Below are 26,747 nucleotides of genomic sequence, written 5' to 3' on the forward strand. Positions count from 1 at the left end.
TGTTATCTACTTAAACAGACAGCATTTTTTTTACAGGGAGCTGGTCCCTGAATTGGATTCTTTATTCAGTGTACAGCCAGCATAGTGAGTGGAGCATAGCGGTGAGGTGTTCACGGTGAGCTAGGTTTCACTGTCTCGAGACCTGGGTATTGATAAACGTTACTGAGAATGTACAGAAGGACCCACTCCTTATCTGATTGTAGTCAATGGAAGCGCTATAGACTTCCATAAGAAAGAAATTGGCTTCATAGTTTGCTTCCTCTGTAACGTACACCTCAACTGAAGGCACCTGCCCACTAATTGTGAAATCTGTGCACAGCCTTGAACAGGCTAAAAGGACTCCCAAAGATTTTGCATGCCCGGAGAGCTATGGCTGCAAAATATTTCCATTGGCACCCACGGATAGCCGGAAGTTGTGCCCTATCCAATAGGACACAGGTCTAGCCATGTTTACCCAGGCATTTATGACTTCCAGACTTCATTACTTCATTTCATATCTGGGAAGGAAGCCAAATAAAACTTAAAAAGCTTCAGCTGATACAAAATGCAGCAGCCCATCTGCTCAGCCACAAAAGTCACTGTAAACACATCACCCCTGTGCTCACGGTCACTACACTGGCTGCCCATTCAATAAAGAGTCCTATTCAAGGACCAGCTTTCTGTAAAAATAAATGTATCTGTTTAGGTAAATAACTAGTTTGTTAGAACCCGGGAGGTAGAGCCCTGCGCGGATACAAAATGTGTGTCCGCATCCAATCCGCGAGCTGCAAACATGGTCTGCAGATGTAAAGTGGATATCCACGGATTTGCAGGGCTCCTCAGGTAGGTGACAATGAAATGTGTAATGTCGAGTTCCAAGTCTGTGAGGTGGTTAAAAAAGGAAGTGCGGTGGTAGATTACAGCCAGTGATACTGCAGTCTCACTGTGAAGAAGCATTTGTGTTACTTTGCAGAGACATAGTGGAATGAAATCAACACACCTCCATAAACAGGGATATGCAGTAGAACTCAAGTAGAACCATCTTTAAATATTATTGCTGGGAGAAGGAAGTAAACAGTGATAATAAAAGGCCTTATAAAATTATACTATATTAATTGCAAAGGCTATGTTAATACAACCTTTTGGTCAAGATTTAAATACTCATGCCAGGAACATGAGCATTCTGGTGCCCACAGCAGCCTGAAGTATCTAAAGCCAGATTAATTCCTGGCATACAGTAATCACTCTGAAATCAGCAACATTACACCACAGACATGAATTGACTCACATAGTATCTGATGTTACTAGGTATGATATTAAAGGTAACATTCATGTGTGCAATGTGTCTGGTTTACTCTTGCTATAACTTTGAATTTCCTGACTCATGTATATTTAAAATCAAAAATCAAAATCAATCAAAAGTTATATTCACATGGGCTTTTACAGTTAATTTCCTTGTTTTATTTTTAGATGGGAGGGACAGATAAATAAAGGAAAGACATTGGGGAAAAACAAAAGGACCAATATGTACATTCCCATTTGAAAGTACAGTTATTAGGTTAATTTAACATAGTCATCCTGTTTTTCCGTTTATTGATATTATTACTCAATTGTATTATCATTGTGCCTAAGAACCAAGTTCAGAAACCAAGACCCTGTTGTGCTTGGTGCCATACGGAGAGCTTACAATCTAAGGCCTGGTCTACACTACGAGTTTATGTCGGATTTAGCAGCATTAAATCTGAATTAACCCTGCACCCGTCCACACAACGAAGCCATTTTTTTGACATAAAGGGCTCTTAAAACTGATTTCTGTACTCCTCCCCAATGAGGGGATTAGCGCTGAAATCGACATCGCCATTTCGAATTAGGGTTAGTGTTGACGCAATTCGAAGGTATTGGCCTCCGGGAGCTATCCCACAGTGCACCATTGTGACTGCTCTGGACAGCACTCTGAACTCGGATGCACTGGCCAGGTGTACAGGAAAAGCCCCGGGAACTTTTGAATCTCATTTCCTGTTTGGCCAGGCGAGCTCATCAGCATAGGTGACCATGCAGTCCCAGAATCGAAAAAGAGCTCCAGCATGGACCGAACGGGAGGTACTGGATCTGATCGCTGTATGGGGAGAGGAATCCATGCTATCAGAACTACGTTCCAAAAGATGAAATGCCAAAACATTTCAAAAAATCTCAGAGGCCATGAGGGACAGAGGCTACATCAGGGACGCAACATAGTGCCGCGTGAAACTTAAGGAGCTCAGACAAGCGTACCAGAAAACCAAAGAATCAAACGGGCACTCCGGGACAGAGCCCCAGACATGCCGCTTCTACGCTGAGCTGCATGCAATTCTGGGGGGGCTGCCACCACTACCCCACCCCTGTCTGTGGACTCCGAGGATGGGATACTCTCTGCCATGGCTGCGGATTTTGCAGATGGGGAAGATGAGGAGGAGGATGAGCTTGAGGAGAGCACACAGCACACAGTTTTCCCCAACAGCCAGGATCTTTTTATCACCCTGACTAAAATACCTTCCCAACCCAACGAAGCCGGAGAAGGGACCTCTGGTGAGTGTACCTTTTAAAATATAATACATGTTATAAAAGCAAGCGTTTTTTAATGATTAAGTAGCCCTGAGGACTTGGGATGCATTCGTGGCCAGTATTATTACTGGAAAAATCTGTTAACGTGTCTGGGGATGGAGTGGAAATCTTCCAGGGACATCTCCATGAAGCTCTCCTGGAGGTACTCTAAAAGCCTTTGCAGAAGGTTTCTGGGGAGAGCAGCCTTATTCCGTCCTCCATGGTAGGACACTTTACCACGCCTGCTAGTAGCAAGTAATCTGGTATCATTGCATGACAAAGCCTGGCAGCGGATGGTCCTGGTGTTTGCTGGCATTCAAGCAACATTCGTTCTTTATCTCTCTGTGTTATCCTCAGGAGAGTGATATTGTTCATGGTAACCTGGTTGAAACGGGGGAATTTGAATAAGGGGACATTCAGAGGTGGCCGTTCCTTCTGGGCTGTTTGCCTGTGGCTGAAAATAAATCCCCCCCCCCCGCAGTTAGCCATGTGGTGGGAGGGGGGGCCATTGGCGCTGAGCTGTTCGCGTTTGGCTAGCAGGGATCTTCCCTGATACCAGCCAGGCAGTGGTGGGAGGGGAAAAACGATCATCCCAGAGAATTGGATGTGGGGAGGGGGTTAGTTTGGTTTCTGCTGCTGCACATTAACAGGAAAACTGCAGCAGTAAATGGCCAAGTCAACGGGCTTTGCTTGGTATGGGAAAGGAGGGGGCTGCTGTTATGAAGGTTGCAGAAGCCGAAAGACTATGGCTTACCATGGCCGCCTGCAAGCCAAATTCTGTTGCCCGGCCCTGCGTGTGTGATCTCTAACACCAAAGCTGCAGGCACTCAATGTAAGATGCAAAATGCGATCTTGTACCAAAATCACATGTGCTATGTAATGTGAATAGTGTTGTTCACCGTGAAAGAGTATAGCCATTGTTCTGTAAAATGTATCTTTTTAAATACTTCAACCCCTTTTCTTCCTCCTGCAGCTGCAGATGTTTCAAGCCTCCCTCCTCCATCCCAGAAGCTATCTCAGATAAGGCGGCGAAAAAAACGCACACGCGATGACGTTCTCTGAGCTCATGCAGTCATCCGGCACTGACAGAGCTGTGTGGAGGGACACAATAGCAGAGTACAGGAAAGTGGCCAATGAACATGAGGAGAGGTGGCGGCAGGAAGATCAGAGGAGGCATGAGGAAACGCTGGGGATACTGCGGGATCAAACGGACATGCTCAGGCGTCTGGTGGAGGTTCAGGAATGGCAGCAGGATCACAGTCTGCCGCTGCAGCCCCTGCTTAACTGCCTTCCCTCCTCCCCAAGTTCCATAGCCTCCTCACCCAGATGCCCAAGAACGCGGGGTGGCGAGGCTCCGGGCACCCAACCACTCCACCCCAGTTGACAGCCCAAGCAACAGAAGGCTGGCATTCAACAAGTTTTAAAGTGGCCTTTTGCTTCCCTCCTACCCTCCTCCCACACCCCACCCGGGCTACCTTGTGAGTTATCTCCCTATTTTTATAATCAATTAATAAAAAATACATGTTTTTTAAACGATAGTGACTTTATTTCCTTTGCAAGCAAGCTGTGATCGAAGGCGGGAGTGCGGGTGGCTTACAGGGAATTAGAGTCAACCAAGGGGGCGGGTTTTCATCAAGGAGAAACAAACAGAAGTGTCACACAGTACCCTGGCCAGTCATGAAACTGGTTTTCAAAGCTTCTCTGATGCGCACCGCCTCCTGCTGTGCTCTTCTAACTGCCCTGGTGTCTGGCTACGCGTATTCAGCGGCCAGGCAATGTGCATCAACCTGCCACCCCACCATAAACGTCTCCTCCTTACTCTCACAGAGATTGTGGAGCACACAACAAGCAGCAATAACAATGGGATATTGGTTTTGCTGAGGTCTGAGCGAGTCAGTAAACTGCGCCAGCAACCCTTGAAACGTCCAAATGCACACTCTGCCACCATTCTGCACTTGCTCAGCCTATAGTTGAACAGCTCCTGACTACTGTCCAGGGTGCCTGTGTATGACTTCATGAGCCAGGGCATTAAGGGGTAGGCTGGGTCCTCAAGGATAACTATTGGCATTTCAATATCCCCAACAGTTATTTTCTGGTCTGGGAAATAAACCCTTTCCTGCAGCCGTTTAAACAGACCAGAGTTCCTGAAGACGCGAGCGTCATGAACCTTTCCCGGCCATTCCATGTTGATGTTGGTGAAACGTCCCTTGTGATCCACCAGTGCTTGCAGCACCATTGAAAAGTACCCCTTGCAGTTTATGTACTGGCTGCCCTGGTGGTCCGGTCCCAAGATAGGGATATGCGTTCCGTCTATAGCCCCACCACAGTTAGGGAATCCCATTGCAGCAAAGCCATCTAGTATGACCTGCACATTTCCCAGAGTCACTACCTTTGATAGCAGCAGCTCAGTGATTGTGTTGGCTACTTGCCTCGCAGCAACCCCCACAGTAGATTTGCCCACTCCAAATTGATTCCCGACTGACCGGTAGCTGTCTGGCATTGCAAGCTTCCACAGGGCTATTGCCACTCGCTTGTGAACTGTGAGGGCTGCTCTCATCTTGGTATTCTTGCGCTTCAGGGCAGGAGAAAGTAAGTCACAAAGTTCCATGAAAGTGCCCTTATGCATGCGAAAGTTTCGGAGCCACTGGGAATCATCCCAGACCTGCAACACTATGCGGTCCCACCACTCTGTGCTTGTTTCCCAGGCCCAGAATCGGCGTTCCACGGCATGAGCCTGCCCCGTTAACAGCATGATCTCCAAATTGTGGGGGAATGCAGTTTTAGAGAAAAGTGTGTTCATGTCCTCATCACTGCACTGCCGTCACCTCCTCGCCTGGTTTTTCAGGTGCTGGTTCTGCATACACTGCACGATAATGCGCGAGGTGTTTACATTGGTCATAACTGCTGTGGTGAGCTGAACGGGCTCCATGCTTGCTGTGCTATGGTGTCTGCTCCTGCTCGGGCAATCCAGGGAAAAGGGCGCGAAACGATGGTTTGCTGTTGCTCTGGTGGAGGGAGGGGCGACTGACAACATGGCCTACAGGGTTGGCTTACAGGGAATTAAAATCAACAAAGGGGGTGGCTTTGTGAGAAACAGAATGGCCCCCTCAAGGATAGAACTCAAAACCTCAAGGATAGAACTCAAAACTGGGTTTAGCAGGCCATTGGTTTCACGGAGGGAGGGAGGAGAAAACGAATACAAAACAAATCTGGTCTATTTCTTGTTCTGATCCACTTCATCTATCTTTACACATCTTGCTGGCAGCAGATGTGCAGTGCAACTGCTAGCCATCGTCATCACCTGGGTGCTCGGCAGAAGACGGTGCAGTATGGCTGCTGGCCATCGTCTTCTGCTGGCAGCAGATTAAAAGACAGTGCACTGCCGGTAGGACTGAATCGCCATGAGACAAAACTTAAAAGGGAAATGACCTGGCTGAGTCACTCCCATGTTTGCCCAGGCACCCCTGACCTCATCGAAGTCGGCTAACAGAGCACCCTGGACTACATCAACGACGGCTACCAGTCATATTGCACTGTCTGCTGCCAAAAGGCAATAAACTGCTGCTGAGTAGCAATGCAGTACCGCGTCTGCCAGCACCCAGGAGACATACGGTGACGGTTAGCTGAGCGGGCTCCATGCTTGCCGTGGTATGGCGTCTGCACAGGTAACTCAAGAAAAAAGGCCCAAAACGATTGTCTGCCCTTGCTTTCATGGAGGGAGGGAGGGAAGGGGGCCTGACGATATGTACCCAGAACCACCCGCGACAATGTTTTAGCCCCATCAGGCACTGGGATTTCTACCCAGAATTCAAATGGGCGGCAGAGACTGCGGGAACTGTGGGATAGCTACCGACAGTGCAGCGCTCCAGAAATCGATGGTTGCCTCAGTACTGTGGACACACTCTGCCGATTACATGCACTTAGAGCATTTGTGTGGGGACACACACAATCGACTGTATAAAAACGCTTTCTACAAAACCGACTTCTATAAATTCGACCTAATTTCGTAGTGTAGACAAGGCCTAAGTATAAGAGAAGAGACAACGGATGTATGCAGACAGACCAACGGGAGAGTACAAGGAAACAGTGAGACAAGTATTAGTCAGCATTATACACAATGGTTTCAGCGCACCAACAGCCTAGCTGTTGTCAAGCTTTTTGTAGGCTTGATGGTAAAGGAGAGTTTAAGGAGGGTTTTGAAGGTGATAACGAAATAGCTTTGCGAATGTTTATGGGTGTTCCTCCCAAGCATGAGAGACAGCATAGGATGGGGTGGACAAACTATGGCCCGTGGGCCATGTCCAGCCTGTCAGACCTTTTAAACCAGCCCTCGAGTTCCCGCCGGGGAGCAGAATTGGGGGCTTCTCTGTTCCGCGTGTGCCATGATGCCGCGCAACTCCCGGAAGCAGCGGCATGTCCCACCACCAGCTCTTACACGTAGGGGAAGCCCAGGGGCTCTGCACACTGCCCCCGCCCCAAGTGCTAGGTCTGCAGCTCCCATTGGCCAGGAACTGCGGCCAAAGGGAGCTGCAGGGGTGGCACCTGCGGACAGGGCAGTGCACAGAGCTGCCTGGCCATGTCTCTGGGTAGAAGCCGGCGCGGGGACATGCCGCTGCTTCCAGGAGCTGCTTGAGGTAAGCGCTGCCCAGAGCCTATACCCCGACCTCCTCCTGTGCCCCGACCCCCTGCCCCAGCCCTGATCCCCCTCCTGCCCTCCGAACCCCTTGGTCCCAGCCCGGAGCACCCTCCTGCACCCCAAATCCTTCATCCCCAGCCCAGAGCCCACACCCCCAGCCGGAGCCCTCACCCCGCCCCCGAAGCCCCAGCCCAGAGCCCCCTCCCACATTCCAAACCCCGAAGCCCCAGCCCAGAGCCCCCCCCCACACCCCAACCTGGAGCCCCCTCCTGCATCCTGAACTACTGATTTCTGGCCCCACCCCAGAGCCCGCATCCCCAGCTGGAGCCCTCAGCCCTTTCCGCACCCCAACCCCCAATTTTGTGAGCATTCATGGCCTGCCATACAATTTCTATACCCAGATGTGCCATCCCAATTTCTATACCCAAAAAATTTGCCCACCTCTGGCTAGGAGAAAGCACAGATATGCTTGTCTGAACTGTTATCCTCTACGCCTGAATTGGATTCTCCTGATCTGCAGTTGAATGAGGATTAGATGGTACATTCTAGCCCATGTCAAGTTTTGTGCTTGTTTGTGCATGTTCAGAAACACAGAGGACCCAATGCTACCAGTAGCTGAGCACCACCTGTAAGGTGCTGGACTCCCCTACCTCCATTGTCTTGTGGCCAATCTGTACTGCTGCAGGGAGTTAGACTAGAAGCAGAAAGAGAGAATTAAGTCATAACACTTGACTTGGCGGTACCAACTAGAAGAGTGAAAGGCTGTCGGGGGGAACTAGGGCATAAAGAAGGAACAGAATAATTGTTAATGCTAAGAAGATGAGATTAATGTTACTATTAACATTTATTTTCCTTCCAAGATTAAAGTTTAATTTGTTTTGCTCCTCTTCTTATAGGCAGAAATGGTACGTGCTGCTTTCCAAGCACAGAGAGCCTTCTTGTTGTTAGTGTCTCAATATCAAGAACCTCAAGAGGTAAGGAAATCAGTATAACATTTTGGGAGGCAACGTGTTAGAATGTCTGTGTATGTATAAATGGCAGCACTCAAGCTCTGGTGCATTCACTGCTCTTTATTTAGAGGGAATATGTGATGGTGTGGTATAAATGCTGTACTGACATGAGTTTGGGATGGGCGCAGTACCAATGGCAAAGCTAGAAGTGGGTCATGCGGCTACTCTCAAATGAGCACTGATATAAACACACTATTATTTATGCTTTGTCACACGTATGGCAGAACATTTAAAAAATATATTAGAGAGTTTTAGAACTTTTTTCGTAGGACGAGTTGTTGCAGTCCTCTCTACCTGTAAAGCAAGGTACCTTAGTAGCTCAAAGTTCTATTGCACAGGGATCGGAGTAAGCCATAAAATCCCCCAAATGCCCTAAAACAGTTTTTGCATGCCCAAAAGTGTCACAATACTAACGGGACCTTTGGACCTTCTGGGGCTGGAAGTGAGTGCTGTGTATCTCATTGGGAAGCCAGAAATCTCCTGTTTCCCATGGAATAAAACTTCCATCTCTAGCCCTGCAGGGACACTAGGTAACAGACTTGAAAACCACAACACTTTTTATGTATAGAAACATTATTATTGGCCCAGGGCTGACTCGTGTCCTGCCTGAGGCCCAGATTACACTAATTTTGGGAGGAAAATACTTCAAGGAGGTAGTATTATGAGGAGAAGGAGGAAACATTTCTCTGTCAGGATGATTATTTTTTTAAAGGGGAGTTATTTGAATCATTCTTCACAATTTGAAGCTAGGGCTTGGAGCAGCCCTATGGAGCCTCTATTACAGATTCTGTAATACACTGAGCTTTGATCTGTCTGAATCAAATATCCCAGTCTCTCCATGGGCCCACCCTCAAATCCTCCTTCATGGGGCATGCAGGGAATTAAGAGTCCCTGTGCATAGTCTGTCCATGGCCTGCATTTTTGTGTAGCTTCCTCATTTTTGTGTAGTGCTCCTTTTGAAGTTAAATGCTACTGTGGTGGGTTTCTTTGGAATTTCCTCCCTACAAGGGCGTTACATTTAATTACATTATGGTTGCTATTCCTGAGTGGTTCAGCCATATTCACCTATTGGACCAGATCCTGTGCGCCACTTAGGACGAAATCAAGAATTGCCTCTCCCCTTGTGGGTTCCAGGACTAGCTGCTCCAGGGAGCAGTCATTAATGGCGTCCATTAATGACTAACTTCCATTTTAAGACACACAATGGTCAGCCAGGGAGATAAGTGTCTCCTATCCCTTGTCTGAACAGAAGCTGTTTATCACCTTCTCGTGACCTGTCTTACATACCTTAAGAATTCAGTTTTCAGTATACATGCACATTATCCCTTCCATATTATCTGTACATATATTTTGCAGTGATTGTGACGAACAGAGTGAGACAGGCTTTCAGTAGAGACCTTACATGACATTCTTTGGCACATTATTATCCATATAACTGATTCAGGAGATCCCAGTAAAATTCTATGAACCCCCTTTGCCCTCTGCCAATTGACATCAAGAGGTTCCTGGGTCACGATAAATTAAGCACTAGGCATGCAGTATTGCCACACCCAAAAATAGGGAGTCAAGCCCGCCCAAAAGTTCATGATTGGCTTTAAAAAAGAACGCATTTTGGGGTTCTTTTTGTTTGTCTTCTTGTTTCTGAGCTTTTGGCAGAATTGAATCACATTTTCAGGCTTCTCTCAGCAACCATGAGGGCTAGAACCTTTCAATTAAAAAAAAAAAAAGTAAACTAAGATTCTCATGTAAATCACTGCTTTCCAGGAGCTGGGGCTTTAAGAAACACACTACATATTGCAGATCTTGCAATAAAATCACAAAACTTGGCAACTTGGGGCATAATTTTACTTGCGCTTTGGCTGGCATGACAGTTTTGTTTACCTTGTTAGGACTTACAGCAGGGATCTCAAACTCAGATCACCACGAGGGCCACATGAGGACTAGTACATTGACCTGAGGGCCGCACCACTGACACCTTTTAATATAAAGATACAAAAGCCCCCGCCTCTTCCCCCAGCCCCACCCCCACTCCACCCCTTCCATGAGTTCCCGCCCCGCCTCTTCCCACCCCTTCCCCGCCCCCATTCCAACCCCTTCCCTAAAGTCCCCTCCCCAACTCCGCCCCCTCCCTGCCCCTATTCCAACCCCTTCCCCAAATCCCTGCCCCTACTCTGCCTCTTCTCCGCCTCCTCCCCTGAGCATGCGGCTCCCTGCCCTCCCCCCTCCTGAAAAGCGCTAAGCACCACAAAAGAGCTGTTTGGCGACAGGAAGCACCTGGAGGTAGGCAGAGGAGCGGGGACGTGGTGAGCGGGGGGGGTGGCGGGTGTGGGGAGCTTGGGGCCACAGGAAATAACTCCGGTGGCGGGCGGGTGGGGGAGCTTGGCGGGCCACAGCAAATAACCCCGCAGGCCGCATGTTTGAGATCCCTGACTTAGACGATCAAGGCTGGAATGTTATAGCTATAGACAGAGGTCCACGTAGTCATAGTGTGTAGGCGAACACTATTGGAAAGTTAAAAATGTCATAAGGTGTTTTTTCCGATTGCTTGTGAGTGAGACCAAGCCCAGTGCATTTGTTCCTTTTAATATCAAGAGCATTAGGGAGCATTGCTGATAACACACATTTATTTTGGTGGGCCTCCATAAAAAGGATATTGCTGCTCATTCTAACTTTTTTTCAGACCCAGTTCTTTGCATAGCTTTACACTCAGCTATTCTGTGGGCAGACCCGAATGCTGCGGATGGCTACTTATTCCGTGCAAAATGTAGTTTGCATGGCAGCAGCTTGAATAGTATTTTCCATTGCAGAGCATGCAGTTCCAGGTACCACTCTGTCTTTTCACATCTACATGTCAGTAGTAGAAAAAAAAGCCTGTGTTACTAATTCCACACAGATTAATGGGTTTGCAGATTATTTTCTGCACCACATATGAAAATTGGTGAGCATAGAATATCCCAAGAGCGGGAAGGAAGGGGAGACCCCCCCCCATGACTATATCAGTGTGATGTAATCTGGGTCTGCTTGTATTTATAGCCTAAAGCTACAAAGTCAGTGTGGAATCCAAACAGGAAAGCTAATCATTAGTGTATCGGAATGCACAGGGCAGAGAAAAGCAAATGAAGATAACAGCGTATCTGTAAATGCAAGAGAAAAGGGAGTAATTCTGTCATTCAGCTGTCTAGACTGTTTGCTTTAGTAATGTAAAGCTGTGAATGAGCCAGTGAGTTGCAATTATGGCATAGTAGCTTTGTAGATATTCAGAGACAGCGGTGTGGAGACTGAGAGGATTTACTGACTTCCTGTGGTGTTGGGATGTCGCACATGGTGACTTTTTAAGAAAAAAAACTAAAGAGAGAAAACCCTGAAAAAACAAATTAGCTCAGCTGTCTTTGCTAAAGAAACTAATGAATTAGGCAATCAGCATTAGAAAGATGGCTGTTGAGGTAATAATATTATAACTTTGAGGTCAGAAAATAGAAATACATAATTTGTAGAAGTCAGGATTTTTTTCTCTTCTCCTTTTATTCAAATGCTGAGGTGACTAATTAATTTAGTTCTTTAATATCTGTAGTCAGTGAGTTACTATCAAATGCTCTTCCATTTAGCTAAAACTCATTTAGCTTGGTTTTGTTCAGATTTGTTTCTTATTATTAGCTTCTACATTTTTTCATCTTGGAGCTTGTGGTGAACAGCATTTATCATCTGTATATGTGAAAATAACTGTTCCAGATGGCATACCAATCCTGCATCAACTGCAATAAATTACTTAGCAGAGTGCATGTTCTCCTTACTTTTTATGGTCATGTTCTATATTTGTAGGTTCAGTGGAAAAGATCACATGACAAAACTATCATTTGATATTAATGTTTGTGTCCCAACTAGTGGCTGCTGGATACAAACTAATTCTACAATTCTTACATTCACCCACTTATTGGAAGTAATTTTCTGATGCTACATTTTAAAATGTTAAAAATGTAAACCTGTCTACCATAAATTATTTATACATGGGAATGGAAAGGGGTGAAGAGAGAGCCAAAGAGGTGTAAGTGTGTTGTGTTCTGTGAGAAATTATTTTAAAAGGCATTTTGATTTATATGCTTTTTGAGCTGTTCAAAAAATTAAAATATCAAAACATTGTGAAACAGTTTTGAACTGAATTTCCTATTCCACATATTCTATTCCAAATCTAATTCTGAATCAAACAGAATATTATTTTGTGGCATATTTAAAGTTATTTATTTCCTTGAGTAACTATCTTTTTAACAATATAAGTTTTTACTTGTGATCTGCAAAAAATGCATTCTTGTTCCAGAATAGTACCATTCAAAGTCATAGGAGTAAACATTCTATGAATGATAAATTTTATGCCACTGCTTCTTCAGTAACTGTTTCTTTTCACTTCAAGAGTTTAAATATCTTAAAAAACTGCTTTGTCAGTTTGATCTTCTATTTGTACGGCTGTTCCCACAAAGGGGATCATTAATAAGATAAGTTTGCCCATGAATTATTATAAGTATAAGCAGTATCAGCTTTAGATCTGTGCCAAACACATTGCTGCAGATGGTACTGGACTGAGATGTTGTAGCCCAGTTTATCAGGAACCTCTCATATTAAAGTTTATTCCTCAGATATGTTGTGGGAGACAGAGGGGCTTTTTTCATGATGTAATGATGCACATCTTGCCATTAAGTCTATTCATTTAAAATTACACCACAGCACTTCTGAGGTAAAGCCCTTTACATTCAAAAATTTAGTGTCCATACAAATAGGCACAGCTAGAAATGTAAGAAACTGGTCATAAGAGATTATCACAACCAGATTCAGATGACAGATGCAGTTCAGACTATAAATGGTGCATATGTCTGCCAATCCCCAGCTGGTCTGATATTAACATTCTGTAGACAAACATTCCGGTTAAATACCTGCCTTTAATGTGCAGATGCTATAACCAATTTGAGGGTGGGGAATGGGAAGGGCTCACCTAGAAAAAAATAAATCACAATAACCTGTCCTCAAAATCCCACAAAAACTAGGGAAGTTAGAGTGGAATTGTAGGAGCAAAACCTGAGGTTTTAAATGGCCCTTTACTCAGACATGACTTTCGTTAAAGTCAGTGGGAATTTGCCTGAGTAGAGACTGAGTAAATACGTCGAAATTTAGTCTATAGAAATTAGAGATGAATGTTTTCAGCCAGCTCGTTCCTGCGAGTGCAGGATTGTTTGCAGCATCATATTCTTAAGTTTTTTTCCAGTCTGTTTTGTCCAGACTGAAAAGAAGTTGAGCACCATTCAGATGAAGCTAGCATCTCAGAAACATTCAAAAACATCAAATGGTCCAAATTCAAGTCAATTGAAGAAACCCATCTTCCAACTAAACAGGTCCCACTCTCTTGGACGGTCACCCAACGTTCTCTAAGGTGGTGTGGTCATTTGCTCCTAATATCCACCAGCTTCCCTGAGAGAATTATTTTCAATTTTATCTAATGAAAGCAGGATAGAAAAGACCCCTCGGAAGACCTAAAACACAATAGCTGGATAGTCTCAACAGAAACCTGTTGGTCATCGGCATCTAATCCAGTAACCCACCAGATTTGGCTCAGGACAGAACATCATGGAGGCAGCATGGGAACTATCCTATTTTTAAATTACCCCAGTGATAGGATGGCCGCTGCATCTCATGGGAGACTATTGCCTCAAGTAGGAGATTTTTCCTATTACTTATGTAGAATTTCTCTTTGTTGATTGTCATTCCATTACTGATTGCTCCTAGATATACCACCCATGGACCACCTATTTTCTAAATACATCCCTTCCTCTTCAGTCATTGCTCAGCCAAACTAAACATTTTTGGTCAAGATCTGCTGTCATTTTACTCATTTGGTTGACTTCAGCAAGGCTGCACCTTTGTAACTAGAAGTAGAATTTGGTCCAATTATTTTTTCTTCTTTCTTAAATCTTTCTAGGCCCTCAGGGCACAATCTGGTAAAAAGTGTGGAGGTTGAAGTGAATGAGAGTTGAGAGTGCTGAACCCCTAATAGGAGGCACTCAGCACCTTGCATCATTAGGCCCTTATTCCCCCTTCCACCCAGGTTCTCTGCATTCCTTCCTGATTGTCAGCATGTTTCAGGTATGAATAAGCCTAGAACTGTGTGATGCCTGTGGTCTCATTAATGCCATATAAAGAGGGTCCACAGGCAGCATACAGTTCCCAGCTCCTTCATGTGATGCCTTTTGTATATGCAGCCCAAAACTGCATGGGCTCTTTTTTTGTTCAGCATTGCACACTTACATCCAGTTGTCCACCACCATCCTTGGTTGTTTTTTTTGGTAAGTATTATTGTTTTCCAAATAGCTACCTGCCATTGGTTGTGTATTGCTCACTTTTTTTCCTCCAGATGCACTTTACCAGCTTCAGACTAATTTTATTTCCTGCCCACATAGCTCACCTCTCTAGATCCCCTTGTATGGTTTCTCTTTCCTCATTGGTGTCTGCAAAACCTCCCAAGTTAATGTCTTCTGCAGCTTGATGGTCTGAAGTGTTTGAGACACAGCCCTGCAGGCAGGGCATTAGCTTCGGGAAGGCATAATGCCACCTGGAGCTCCAGAGAGTACAGGAAGGCTGTGGTTGTTGTGGTACCATTGAGGAAGTCCATTCTCTGTACCCTACCAGCTCTTCTGGCCAGTGCAGAAGGGAGGTGAGGCTACGGTTCTGCTTCTTCACACCCTTTTGAGGGGCAGACACCACCAGCATCGCTAGCCTCTCACAGATTTTGCACTTCTCAGTGTGAGCGCTGTCATCGTGTACACATGCAGGGGCCAGACACAAGTAAGAGGGAGGCTCCTTCCACCTTTGACCCCCCAGCACATCCATGCAGGGGCTGAGCACCATTTTACCGTTTTAACGGATATGCTATTCATTGCCTCTCGAGGCTCATGAATGAAATAGTAAATGCCTTTGGACACAACACTAATAATCCCTGTGGCTCCTTATTGGATACCTGCCTGAAACATTTCCTTTTGGCATTTATTCTTTCTCCACAATCCTTCAGCCAGTTTTCAGTCCCTGCAGAAATGCTCATACTCAAGCCCTTGAGCTATATAAGGTTACATTAAACCATTTTGATGTAAGTATTCTGGTAAGAGTCCCTAATCCACTAGGGACCATGCTCTTCATTTTTTGCACACCCAAAACTGAAGTAGCTCACTCCCTTGGCCAGCAGGTCCACCCACTTCCCAGCACTTTTGGTCTGCACTCACCCCCGCTACATCTTCTGGCAGGAGAGACAACATGGTGATTGGGCACTGCTGCAGTCTCCATCTCTGGCAAATATGCTACCACTAGTGACCTGCGACTGGGGTTTTTGCCATCATAAACACAGGGTGAATCCGGTGAGTGGATTTTAACAGTGGCAGTGTTTAGAGAAGAATTATTGTCCTTCTTAAAGCTGTTGGAGTGGTACTACAGCATGTGATTGCTTTTTAAAACCCGAGAAGCTTATATAGCTAGTCAGCTCAGTCTTCCTGCGCACTTCTGTGTTTTCAGTTAGTGCACATGCCCTCCTACCGCCATTCTCTGTCATGAAATTTGCTTCAGTCTATTGCTAGAACATACAGAGTAGGGCAAACCATGTAACAAACAGAACCCAGGAGTACCTCGAGCAGCACAAATTAGGAGCAAATCTGGTCTTGCCTGGGTAGCAGCCCACAGTTAGGAGTGGAATCTGTTCAGTTTGGCTGGGACAGCAGAACACCTAGGTGGGTCTGCACAGTTTGTCTGACTTTAAGAGTGGCTCTTTGTTGGACGTACAGTGTGCTGCCTGGCCAGAATGACCGCAGAAGGTAATGCAGTGTGCAGTAGCGGCAATTCTAATTATAAAAATTGTCAGACTGACTCCAGGCTCCCAGGATAAATATATTGGGCCTGATTCTTTGTTGGTATAACTTGGCACAGCTTCACTGAAATTTACACCAGCCCCAGGTTTCTTCACTGATTAGGAAACTATTTATCTTTCATGTTCCTGGCTGTTTGCTTTCCTAACGTTTTATGCATAAAAATAAAAACCACAAGTGACAAAAATAGTAATTTGTCAGTTTTGACAGAACACCAATTAGTTATTGGGTTGGGCATTGCTGTGGTTTTTAAGAGAAATACATCAAATGCCATTTAAGTGACTGCTGAATCACATGCATCTGTCAATAGACAACTGACTTGGTAAGGCCAGGAATTTTCCCCCACACTTGTCGCACCTTGTTAAGGCCCAGGTCCTGCACTATTAAAGTCAATCGGAGCTTTGCCGTTGACTTCTGTGAATGCAGGAACAAGCCCTAAATGTACAATTGTGTTGGAGACTCATTTAATTTAAGAAAAATCAGAAAATTCACTTATGTATGGAGGGTCTGCACAAGGCCCCCTGCATGGAAATATTGCTGTAGCCCTCCCTGGGGGAGGTGTGAGTGGATTGGTCACACAGAGGGATCTCTGTACTGATCCTGAATAAGCTGGTGTGGTGAAGGCCTATGGACCCAGGGTGGGGGAAGTTCAACTGAAGCTGCAGCTGCATATATTTAGCAAAAAGAAAAGGAGTACTTGTGGCACCTTAGAGACTAACCAATTTATTTGAGCATAAGCTTTCATGAGCTGTAGCTTATGCACAAATAAATTGGTTAGTCTCTAAGGTGCCACAAGTACTCCTTTTCTTTTTGCGAATACAGACTAACACGGCTGTTACTCTGAAACCTGTCATATATTTAGCAGTAACCCACTTGCTCCCCAGTGCACAGGGGCAGCGGATGCTATTCTGGCCCAGAGGCTGAAGTAGCAGATGCAGAGGGGCTGCAATTTCTTCCCACTCAAACCTCACACAAGACAAAGCTCCTTTGTGCAAGGGGGGTGAATCATCTCATCCCATGGAGGAGGAGTGTGCAAAAGGAACTGTCCGGCAGCTGCCTTTGAAAGCTGGATACATTTTTGCTAGGAAATAAACAAACAGAAAATTGTAACCATTCAAGGGATCCAGATATTTCCCAAACAGCAAGCCCTGGAGGTTCAAGGCTGTTTAGCAGCTTGTTTTGGGTTTATTTAGATTCAGCTCTGAAAATCATTCCTCAGCCTAACACAAGCACCACCTCAGTTGAGTTCAGATTAGTAATAAAATAGAAAAATTTTTCCATCACGCTGCTGACATTCTTGAATGTCAAAAACAAAACAACCTTTCATTCCTTCCGTATGCATAATAAAAGAAGGGTTCAGGTCCAATAAAAAAAAATGCTCTTTACAGATTGCCTTTAAAAGAAACACAAACATTTGAAAGTGTGGAAAAGCACAGTTAATGCACTCAAACTCTGCAACTGTAGTTATGCCAGAAACTCTTAGATGATTTTATCCAACCATAACAGAGTTTCATCTCATCAGCGATAACAAACTACAATGCCTTATTCTTCAATACACAGTGATATCACTAACTCTGGCCTACCTTATGGCCATACACAATTCACAGTAAAAGATATGCTGTACTGCTTGGTGGAGGTGCAGGGAATTATTCTAACTTGGAATCCAAGATGGGAAGGATCTAGGAGGACCAGATAGCTGTGGGGATGCAGCATCTCAGGTTACAACTCATCAGATGCTAATCCAATCACTGTGTAGCTCCAGCATTGTTTCGCAGTGCGACCACTCTCTGCTCTCACTCGAACTCGGGTAACCTGGATGCTGTAACTGGAATGTACGAACTCAAACTAACTGCTGCAGTGTGGACAAGGTTGAAGAGAACTCAGGGTATGTCTACACAGCAGCTGGAGGGTGCTTCCAAACACTGCTGGAGCTAGTGTGCTAAAAAAAATAGCAGTGTCCCATAGCATCATGGGCAGTGGCTTTGACTAGCTACCTGAATACAATCACACCCAACCTCCAGGGTATATAGTTGGGTGGCTAGCCTGAGCCACCTCCTGTGCTACCCTTGGCTATGCGGTTATTTTTAGCGTGCTAGCTCAAGCAGAGCTAGCACGTGTCTGTTGATCCAGGATGGGGAACACCTTCCCAGTTGCTGGGTAGATATACCGTAAGTGTTGTCAACCCCAAGCTTTTTTTTTTTTTTTAAATTAGTCAAGCCCCAAAACACTATGAGATTGGCTTAAAGTCGTGAGACTAAAAATAGTACATTGGCTTCTTTTTATTTGCCTTGTGGTTTGTGAACCTTTAGGATTCACATTTTCAAGCTTTGCTCCACAACTACTAATAACGGTAAGAGATTCTTGTCTGGCATTACTAATTATTATAAAGGCTGAAAGGTAAGAGAGAAGCTAAGAATTATATTTGATATTTTTCAGTTGTACTATTCTGCATTTTTTAAATTTCAGTAAAATGATGTTATAATAGGAATGGATCTAGTGTTTAAATACCCAGAGTCCTAAATTACTGTACCTTGAACAACTGTGCTGTTTTACATGACAAGAAATTTCATGTAGCACATGCCGAAGACATGTTGAAGATTTTTTCCAACTAAATTGGTCAGATTCATCTCTTTGAATTGATTTTTTTTTTGTTACAGATACAGTATAGAGATTCACTTTAACGCAATGAATATTAAATCAGCTGGTAGCTAATAAAGAGAAAATTCTTTTAGAATCCTGAGCAGAGCAGATCCATATTGCTCCTATTGTAGAGCCAAATCAAGAGCTATTACTGCCAGAAGTAAGAGTATTTTATTAATTAATTGCCCCGCATCACATAGTCAAATGCACTGTATATCATTCATCTAATGGTACATTTCAATCATTTAAAGAAGTTCGGATGCTTAGGGCTGGATTGTGACAGACCCTTGCCCAAGTGCATGAGTAACAGGAAGCTATGCGCGCACACATACACACACACACACACACACACACACTTTGAGGATGAATCTAGCTGCTGTATGAATCCAAATTCTGCTCCTTTCAGTTTCTCTAGCACTTAATATTTCATCTTTAAAAGCCCTGCGATGGGCTTAAATAACTTAATAGAAAATGTAAAATGGACTACGTTTTTAGAAATATTTAATATGTAGTGCAGCAAAAGAAAATATATATCTCCCTACATTCAAAGCAACAGAAAACTCTAACACACGTAAGATGAATGGACATAATCTTGTACTGAAGTCATGGGAGCTTTTCTGTTGACCTTAATGAAAGCAGGATTGGGTCCCCTGCCCACAGTAATAATACTACTTACCTCTTATTTAGGGCTTTTTATCCTTGGCTCTCAAAGCATTTTACAAATGAAGGTAAGTATCATCAGCCCCAATTGACATATAAGGAACTGAGGCACAGAGAACTGAAGTGATTTTCCAGAAGTCACACAATAAGTCAGTGGCAGAGCCTGGAAGAGAACTGAGGTTTCCTGATTACCAAGCCTGTGCCCTATCCCCACGACCATGCTGCCTCGATATGCAAGGCCTTTCTGGAGCTACATGTTCTGTTCCTGACATTCTCTTGGGCTGTTTGGATCTGGGCCATGAAGGTTTATGATGAGCTAGAGACTGTAAACATTCTTTAGACTCTAGGAGCAAATTAGCACAACACAAAAGCAGGGAAAATACTTTATTTAATTTTATTTTTGCTAATCACTGTTGTACTCAGATTCCTGAGTGTTGTATGAAAAAATAAAAACTGTAAACAAGAACTTTTCCAAACTTGATAATATTATGGTCACAAAAACAATTTTTAAGAGATCGCAGGGTCTTTTCAGACTTAATGACTTGTAGTTGGGGAGCCAGAGATAAACAAGAATCCTTTCTGATCCAGTTAATATTGTAAATATCATATTTTTGCCCTTTGTGGAGGCAGGCCAGATATCACCAACTTTTCAGATGCACCTTTCTCAATGTGACAATAATAAGGTTCGAGACTGACTCCTTTAAAATTTTTTAACCCCTGATTTTTCCCCTGTTGCTGGGAAAGCCTTTTGACCATGTGTTGATTTATGGTAACTTTGACACATTTATTTTAAGTAGGGAGAATATTTTAAGAAGCTTACGTCATGCGGAATGGCTTGAAACACATGTTAAAGGGGAGGGAAATAAACAAGCAAAGCTTACTGCTGTGTGTTATTTTTTACAGCCATCAGAAGTCATGAGATATTGTTGCCCAATCAGAAGTCATGAGATATTTTAAATGGCAAGGCAGGAAGAAGGTCATCCTGTAAAGGTATTCCTCAGCTGATCTGGGGAACATTTGAACTTCTCTTTGTTACAACTCTCTCCCAGCATGGAAAAGAAAATTGTGTAGCTCTCAAAAGGCCATTTAGGAGCTTTCACCTTTTCCACTAATCCCACTTTTGGTTACATCTTTTGCAAATGAAGCCACTTACAATCAATCTTTCTTTGCTGACTGGAAAGTCTTTCTGATAATTAATCTCTCTGTTACACTACCTACCTATTTTAGGAATTGTATAGCATCCATCACTGCAGTATTTAAGCACTCTGATATACCAGTTTCTTACTACAGAATGGACCTGCACCTTGACTGGGCAGGTAATTGTACAATAATGGTAATTTTATTATGTGAATGGTAATGCTGGTCCTCAAAGTATTCTGAAAAATGAATTTTCTTCAGTAAACAGTTAAGTCAGTCAAACAGTTACACTCTTAGGAAAAATGAAAAGAAATATCTGTCTCAGACAACTTTGTCCATAAATACTAGTGGCCAACTTCTCCCCTCGGTTGTATTTCAGGAAAGAGCGTGGGCACTGGAGAATGGTGTTCTCTCAAGTCGGTCACATGTCAGTGTGCGGCATGAGTTAGGTGACTGAACTTTTAAAATCAAAAACTGAGCCATTTTTGTGGCAATATATTTTAGGGTCGCAAGATAGTTTATATTACAGATAAGAAGATGCTGACAGATTCTCACTCTGCAGCAACATGTGTCTATTACTGAATGTGGTAAACTTTCCACCAACTTAGTGTTTTGAATGAGTTTATCTGGTACACTGGACAAGTGTGATTAATATTCACGTTGAATAAAAGAATAGCTTAGATGGCCATCTGTGCTCATCCAGCTTTTCTCTTCATTCCAAACGCTATTCAGTCGCACTGAGTACTCATTCTATTGGACTGTTTGTTGCTGGTAAACACAGAGCAAATTCTACTTGGTATAGCAATACATCAAAACAAATATTTTGTACTTCTAAAAAACAAAGTCAGACATAAAATACATTTTGATAAATAAAATGAAAACCCAGGGCATTGCAAATGTCCTAAAGAAGTTTCTGGAATATCATATGAAAAACTAACTGTCACAGTAACTCCAAAATGTATAATCATTTTAGGAGTGGGGTCCTGTGACCCAAGAATCTCGTAATGCCAGTTGATAAGTTTATGGGCATATCCTGATTCTAGTATGTACATTTTGCTTTGTCAAAGAATGTCATGTGAGGTCTCAAGTTAAAGCAAGTGTCACACTGGTCATTACTATCCTAGTGAAATGTATGAAGAAGTTATGTATATACACACACACTGAAAATATGTTTTTTAAGTCTGTATCAAGATGTTTGTCACCAGCAAAGGTGAAAAACAGGTTTTCCTCCAAACGGGAGGTAAGAAATGTGTGTGTCTCTGTGTCAGGATGTAAATTAAGCATTGTAAACTAACACAATGGCTGCCCATTTACATATGAAGTCAAATATTAATGAAGAGGTGTGAAGCAAACAGGGAAAGGTCACACAGGAAAAAAGACAATCTATGGGAGGTTATCCTGTCTGTGAGTAAAGACCATGAACTTTGCTGATATATCTAGAAGACAAAGAAGATACCCCTTCATCTTGTACCTAGGAAGTAAATGGACGATGTGTTTATATTCATGAAAATGGGATCTCAGCCAGCCTTGGTTGAAAGTGTTGAAAATCTTTAGGAAGGAGGTTAATCTGTCTCTAGAAAGTGTGTTATGATATTGTTTCATATGTAACCATGTTTCCAGTATCCTTACTCACTATCTCCTGAATATCTATTTGATAATAAACTTATTCTTGTTTTCACTATAAATATATCTCAGAGCACTGATGTTAAGCAAAGTGCGGGTCTTGAGCTGAATCTTACAAGCTAGTGTATGCCTTATGTGTACATTTGTTTTCTCTGTGTGTGTTTTCTGAGTGTGAGTGTTCTCTATATCCTGGTATTTCTCTGAGTGTTTAATGAATACGGGGCTGGACAAAACAGGGAATGCTCAGAAAGGGCTTGGCGGTTGGTGTGTGCCAACCTGCTCAGAGGGAGTGAGGCCTGCAGAGGCCTGAAGGCAGTGCTTGTATTGCCAGAGGCCACTGGTTTCAGGGAGTTGATCCACAGTGTGAAGGAGTCTTGTCTGTGTCTGCTAAAGGGAGGTAGTAGTGAGGTGCCTCACAACCATGGGTGCCCTTGGGGAGCATCATAGGTCCCAGGAAGCACAGGTCCCTGTTTAACTATATAGCAGGGGTGGCCAAACTTACTGGCCCTCTGAGCCACATTCAAAAATCTTCAGAAGTTCGAGAGCTGGAGCACACCTGGCAGGAGCCAGGGCTCGGGGCGTCAGCCCGACTCTTGCTGAAGCCCCGAGCCCCAGCAAGTGCGCCCTACAGGGCTAAAGCCCAGAGACTCCCCCCTCCCTGCTGGACAGAAGTCCCTACCCCACCACCCCACTGCAAGGCAGAGGGCCTGAGCTCACCCCCAGTCTGGTAGACAGAGAATGGGGGGACGTGGGGGGCTTGCGAGCCACACTTTAATGGTAAAAGAGCCAGTTTGACCAGCCCTGCTGTATATATTGCACATATCTCAGACACTGCCAATGCTGACTGTAATTTACATTGCAATGCACATCAGTATTTAATGGGTGGATGTTTTTCTGTTGTAACTGGAGCGGGGCAAATGAAGTTGTGTGGTGAGCTTACAAGTGATACAAGACATTGACCTTTATTGCCTCCCTAAATCGATGGCATTACACGGAGAAGTGCTGAGCACAGAGTGCCTCCAGTCTGCCAGTGTTACCAATAGTTTCATGTTTTACTGCAGAGTGAGATGGCCGTGCTGCTCAAACCTATATCTGACAAGATCCAGGAAATCCAGACATTCAGAGAGAGAAACCGAGGAAGTAAAATGTTCAACCACCTCTCAGCTGTCAGCGAAAGCATTCCTGCACTTGGGTGGATAACAGTGGTGAGTTAGACACAGACTAGGGCATTTTTAAACGCACTTCTTAATGGTACTCCATAAACAAATAATCAAATCAGAACAGTCCTGAATATTATTTAACTCTGCATTCCCATCTCCTTATTTCTACCCTCAGGCCTAGTCTACACTAGGGGAGTAAGTCGATCTAGGTTACGCTATTCCAGCTACATGAATAATGTAGCTTAGGTCGACTTACCCTGGTGTCTTCACTGTGCTGTGTCGACGGGAGATGCTCTCCGGTCGATTTCCCTTACTTTTCTCGGAGAGCTGGGGTACCGGAGTCAACCGAAGAGCACACTGCTGTCGATTTAGCAGGTCTTCACTAGACCCGCTAAATTGACCCCCCACTGCATCGCTCGCAGCGGCGTTGATCTCCCTCGTAGTGAAGACAAGCCCTTAGTCTAAAATACTGGTGGGGGGTTTTGACTAATGTTTTAACTCTTCTCTTCTTTTATTTTTTTCTTGCTCTGCTTGGGCAATGGTGCTGTTCTCTTAGTCTCCTAAACCAGGCCCTTATGTCAAGGAGATGAATGATGCTGCTACCTTTTATACTAACAGGGTGTTAAAGGATTACAAAAACAGGTATGTTGCCTGGTGTGAATGTCTACGTTTTCTCTATTGATAGCTTAGAACTGGCTTTACTGAGATGCTAGAGAGTACTGTATTAGTTGCAAACACATGACAAAAAAAATGTTTTGAAAATTAAAAAGCATTCAATGCGTGAACACACGACACACACACACACACTGCCAACTACAGCACTACCCTGTCTGACTGATACACTGCTGCAGAGATGGAATTCCCTGACTGCCCATCTTGCTTTTCTGCTTGAAAAATTGCACTTAGGCTCTATCATCTGGAGTCCATCTCCATGCAGTTGAGACTTTACTGCCCCTTGATGCTGTGTTTCCAAAGGGGCTCTTTTTGCACCAATACATGGGGATCTTAAGGGGTGCGCACAGGGAGGCATGTGGTTGCTGCAACACATATGGTGCAGTGCTATTGGTGTTCTGTAGCCTGAGACAGTGAGAGGATGACTCCTTTTTCTGAGCCCCTTTGGGGAACCCTTGCACAAATCCCATTCACTTGGCCTTTGCAGAGTTTTTAGCCGATAGTACCATATTGTTACTAAAATACAATACCTGCAAATTAGGGTTTTTTTTTTCCCCCTTAGCCATCATCTTCCATGACAAATTAGGCTGATTGAAATCCCATTTTTGTTCTTTTATAGAACGTAAGGCATTTGATACCGTGCTACATGGGGAATTATTCGTTAAATTGGATAAGATGGGGATCAATAGGAAAATTGAAAGGTGGATAAGGAATTGGTTAAAAGGGAGACTACAACGGGTCCTACTGAAAGGTGAACTGTCAGGCTGGAGGGAGGTTACCAGTGGAGTTCCTCAAGGATCGGTTTTGGGACCAATCTTATTTAATCTTTTTATTACTGACCTCGGCACAAAAAGTAGGAGTGTGCTAATAAAGTTTGCAGATGATACAAAGCTGGGAGGTATTGCCAATTTAGAGAAGGACCGGGATACCCTACAGGAGGATCTGGATGACCTTGTAAATTGGAGTAATAGTAATAGGATGAAATTTAATAGTGAGAAGTGTAAGGTCATGCATTTAGGGATTAATAACAAGAATTTTAGTTATAAGCTAGGGACGCATCAATTAGAAGTAACGGAGGAGGAGAAGGACCTTGGAGTATTGGTTGATGATAGGATGACTATGAGCCGCCAATGTGATATGGCTGTGAAAAAAGCTAATGCGGTCTTGGGATGCATCAGGAGAGGTATTTCCAGTAGGGATAAGGAGGTTTTAGTACTGTTATACAAGGCACTGGTGAGACCTCACCTGGAATACTGTGTGCAGTTCTGGTCTTCCATGTTTAAGAAGGATGAATTCAAACTGGAACAGGTACAGAGAAGGGCTACTAGGATGATCCAAGGAATGGAAAACTTGTCTTATGAAAGGAGACTCAGGGAGCTTGGCTTGTTTAGCCTAACTAAAAGAAGGTTGAGGGGAGATCTGATTGCTCTCTATAAATATGTCAGAGGGATAAATACCAGAGAGGGAGAGGAATTATTTAAGCTCAGTACCAATGTGGACACAAGAACAAATGGATATAAACTGGCCACTAGGAAATTTAGACTAGAAATTAGATGAAGGTTTTTAACCATCAGAGGAGTGAAGTTTTGTAATAGCCTTCCATGGGAAGCAGTGGGGGCAAAAGATCTATCTGGCTTTAAGATTAAACTCGATAAGTTTATGGAGGCGATGGTATGATGGGATAACATGGTTTTGGTAATTAAATATTCATAAATAGGCCCAATGGCCTGTGATGGGCTATTAGATGGGGTGAGATCCGAGTTACCCAGGAAAGAATTTTCTGTAGTATCTGGCTGATGAATCTTGCCCATATGCTCAGGGTTTAGCTGATCGCCATATTTGGGGTCGGGAAGGAATTTTCCTCCAGGGCAGATTGGAAGAGGCCCTGGAGGTTTTTCGCCTTCCTCTGTAGCATGGGGCACGGGTCACTTGCTGGAGGATTCTCTGCTCCTTGAAGTCTTTAAACTACGATTTGAGGACTTCAATAGCACAGGTGTGAGGTGTGAGGTGGGTGAAATTCTGTGGTCTGCGTTGTGCAGGAGGTCAGACTAGATGATCATAATGGTCCCTTCTGACCTAAATATCTATGAATCTATACCTGATTCAAGTCCTTATATCAGGTCTGTTGATACACATTTTCATCCACACTGATCAGCAGAGGGAAAGCAGCTCACAAGTAATTTAATCTTTTGCCCAAGTAAAAATTAATCTGCAGATCTGAATTTTTGAGAAAGTTCTTTTAATTATAGTTGTGAATTGCCTGCTGGAGCCCAAAATGATCTACTCTGGGTAATTCTTTGCTCCATTTTAGAATGTACTTTTTGAACGGGTATAAGCACCAGTGGGGAAAGTGCACCTTTTAAAAAGGAATAAACAATGTGCATGATTTTTAGGGATGAGGAGAGGGATGATGTTTGTTTAGTATTTCACACCAAGATGTTTCTGAGTATTGGAGCTGAAAAAGTTATATAAAAATAAACAAACAAGACACAGGATTTAAGTGTGGAGATTTTTCTCTGAGGCTTTGTTTTACTTTAAGACCTGATCCCAGTGCCCATGCAACGGAATCAATGGGAGTCTTTCCATTGACTCCAGCGGGCCATGGATCAGGCTTTTAGTGATCACTGTTATTATCTTTAACTGGATTTTCACCATTAAGGGCTCCATCCTTTACTCCCATACATATTCTTACTTCCACTCATTGTCCCATTGCAGTCAATGATGCTTGGAGTTTTGGAAAATTAGGCCACTTATTTAGGTG

General features: G+C 43.9%; 1 protein-coding gene across 1 annotated transcript in view; it reads left to right on the forward strand.

Moving 5' to 3' along the window:
• The window catches only part of CAP2 (cyclase associated actin cytoskeleton regulatory protein 2), an 86,605-nt gene that overhangs the window by 33,092 nt on the left and 26,766 nt on the right, over window positions 1-26,747 (forward strand). The window contains exons 4-6 of the mRNA XM_007054875.4: window positions 8,092-8,169; window positions 23,216-23,359; window positions 23,871-23,956. Coding sequence (XP_007054937.2) covers window positions 8,092-8,169; window positions 23,216-23,359; window positions 23,871-23,956 — 308 coding nt within the window. The remainder of the gene's footprint in view (window positions 1-8,091; window positions 8,170-23,215; window positions 23,360-23,870; window positions 23,957-26,747) is intronic.

The sequence above is a fragment of the Chelonia mydas genome, chromosome 2, assembly GCF_015237465.2.
Source record: "Chelonia mydas isolate rCheMyd1 chromosome 2, rCheMyd1.pri.v2, whole genome shotgun sequence".
Taxonomy (NCBI): Eukaryota; Metazoa; Chordata; order Testudines; family Cheloniidae; genus Chelonia; species Chelonia mydas.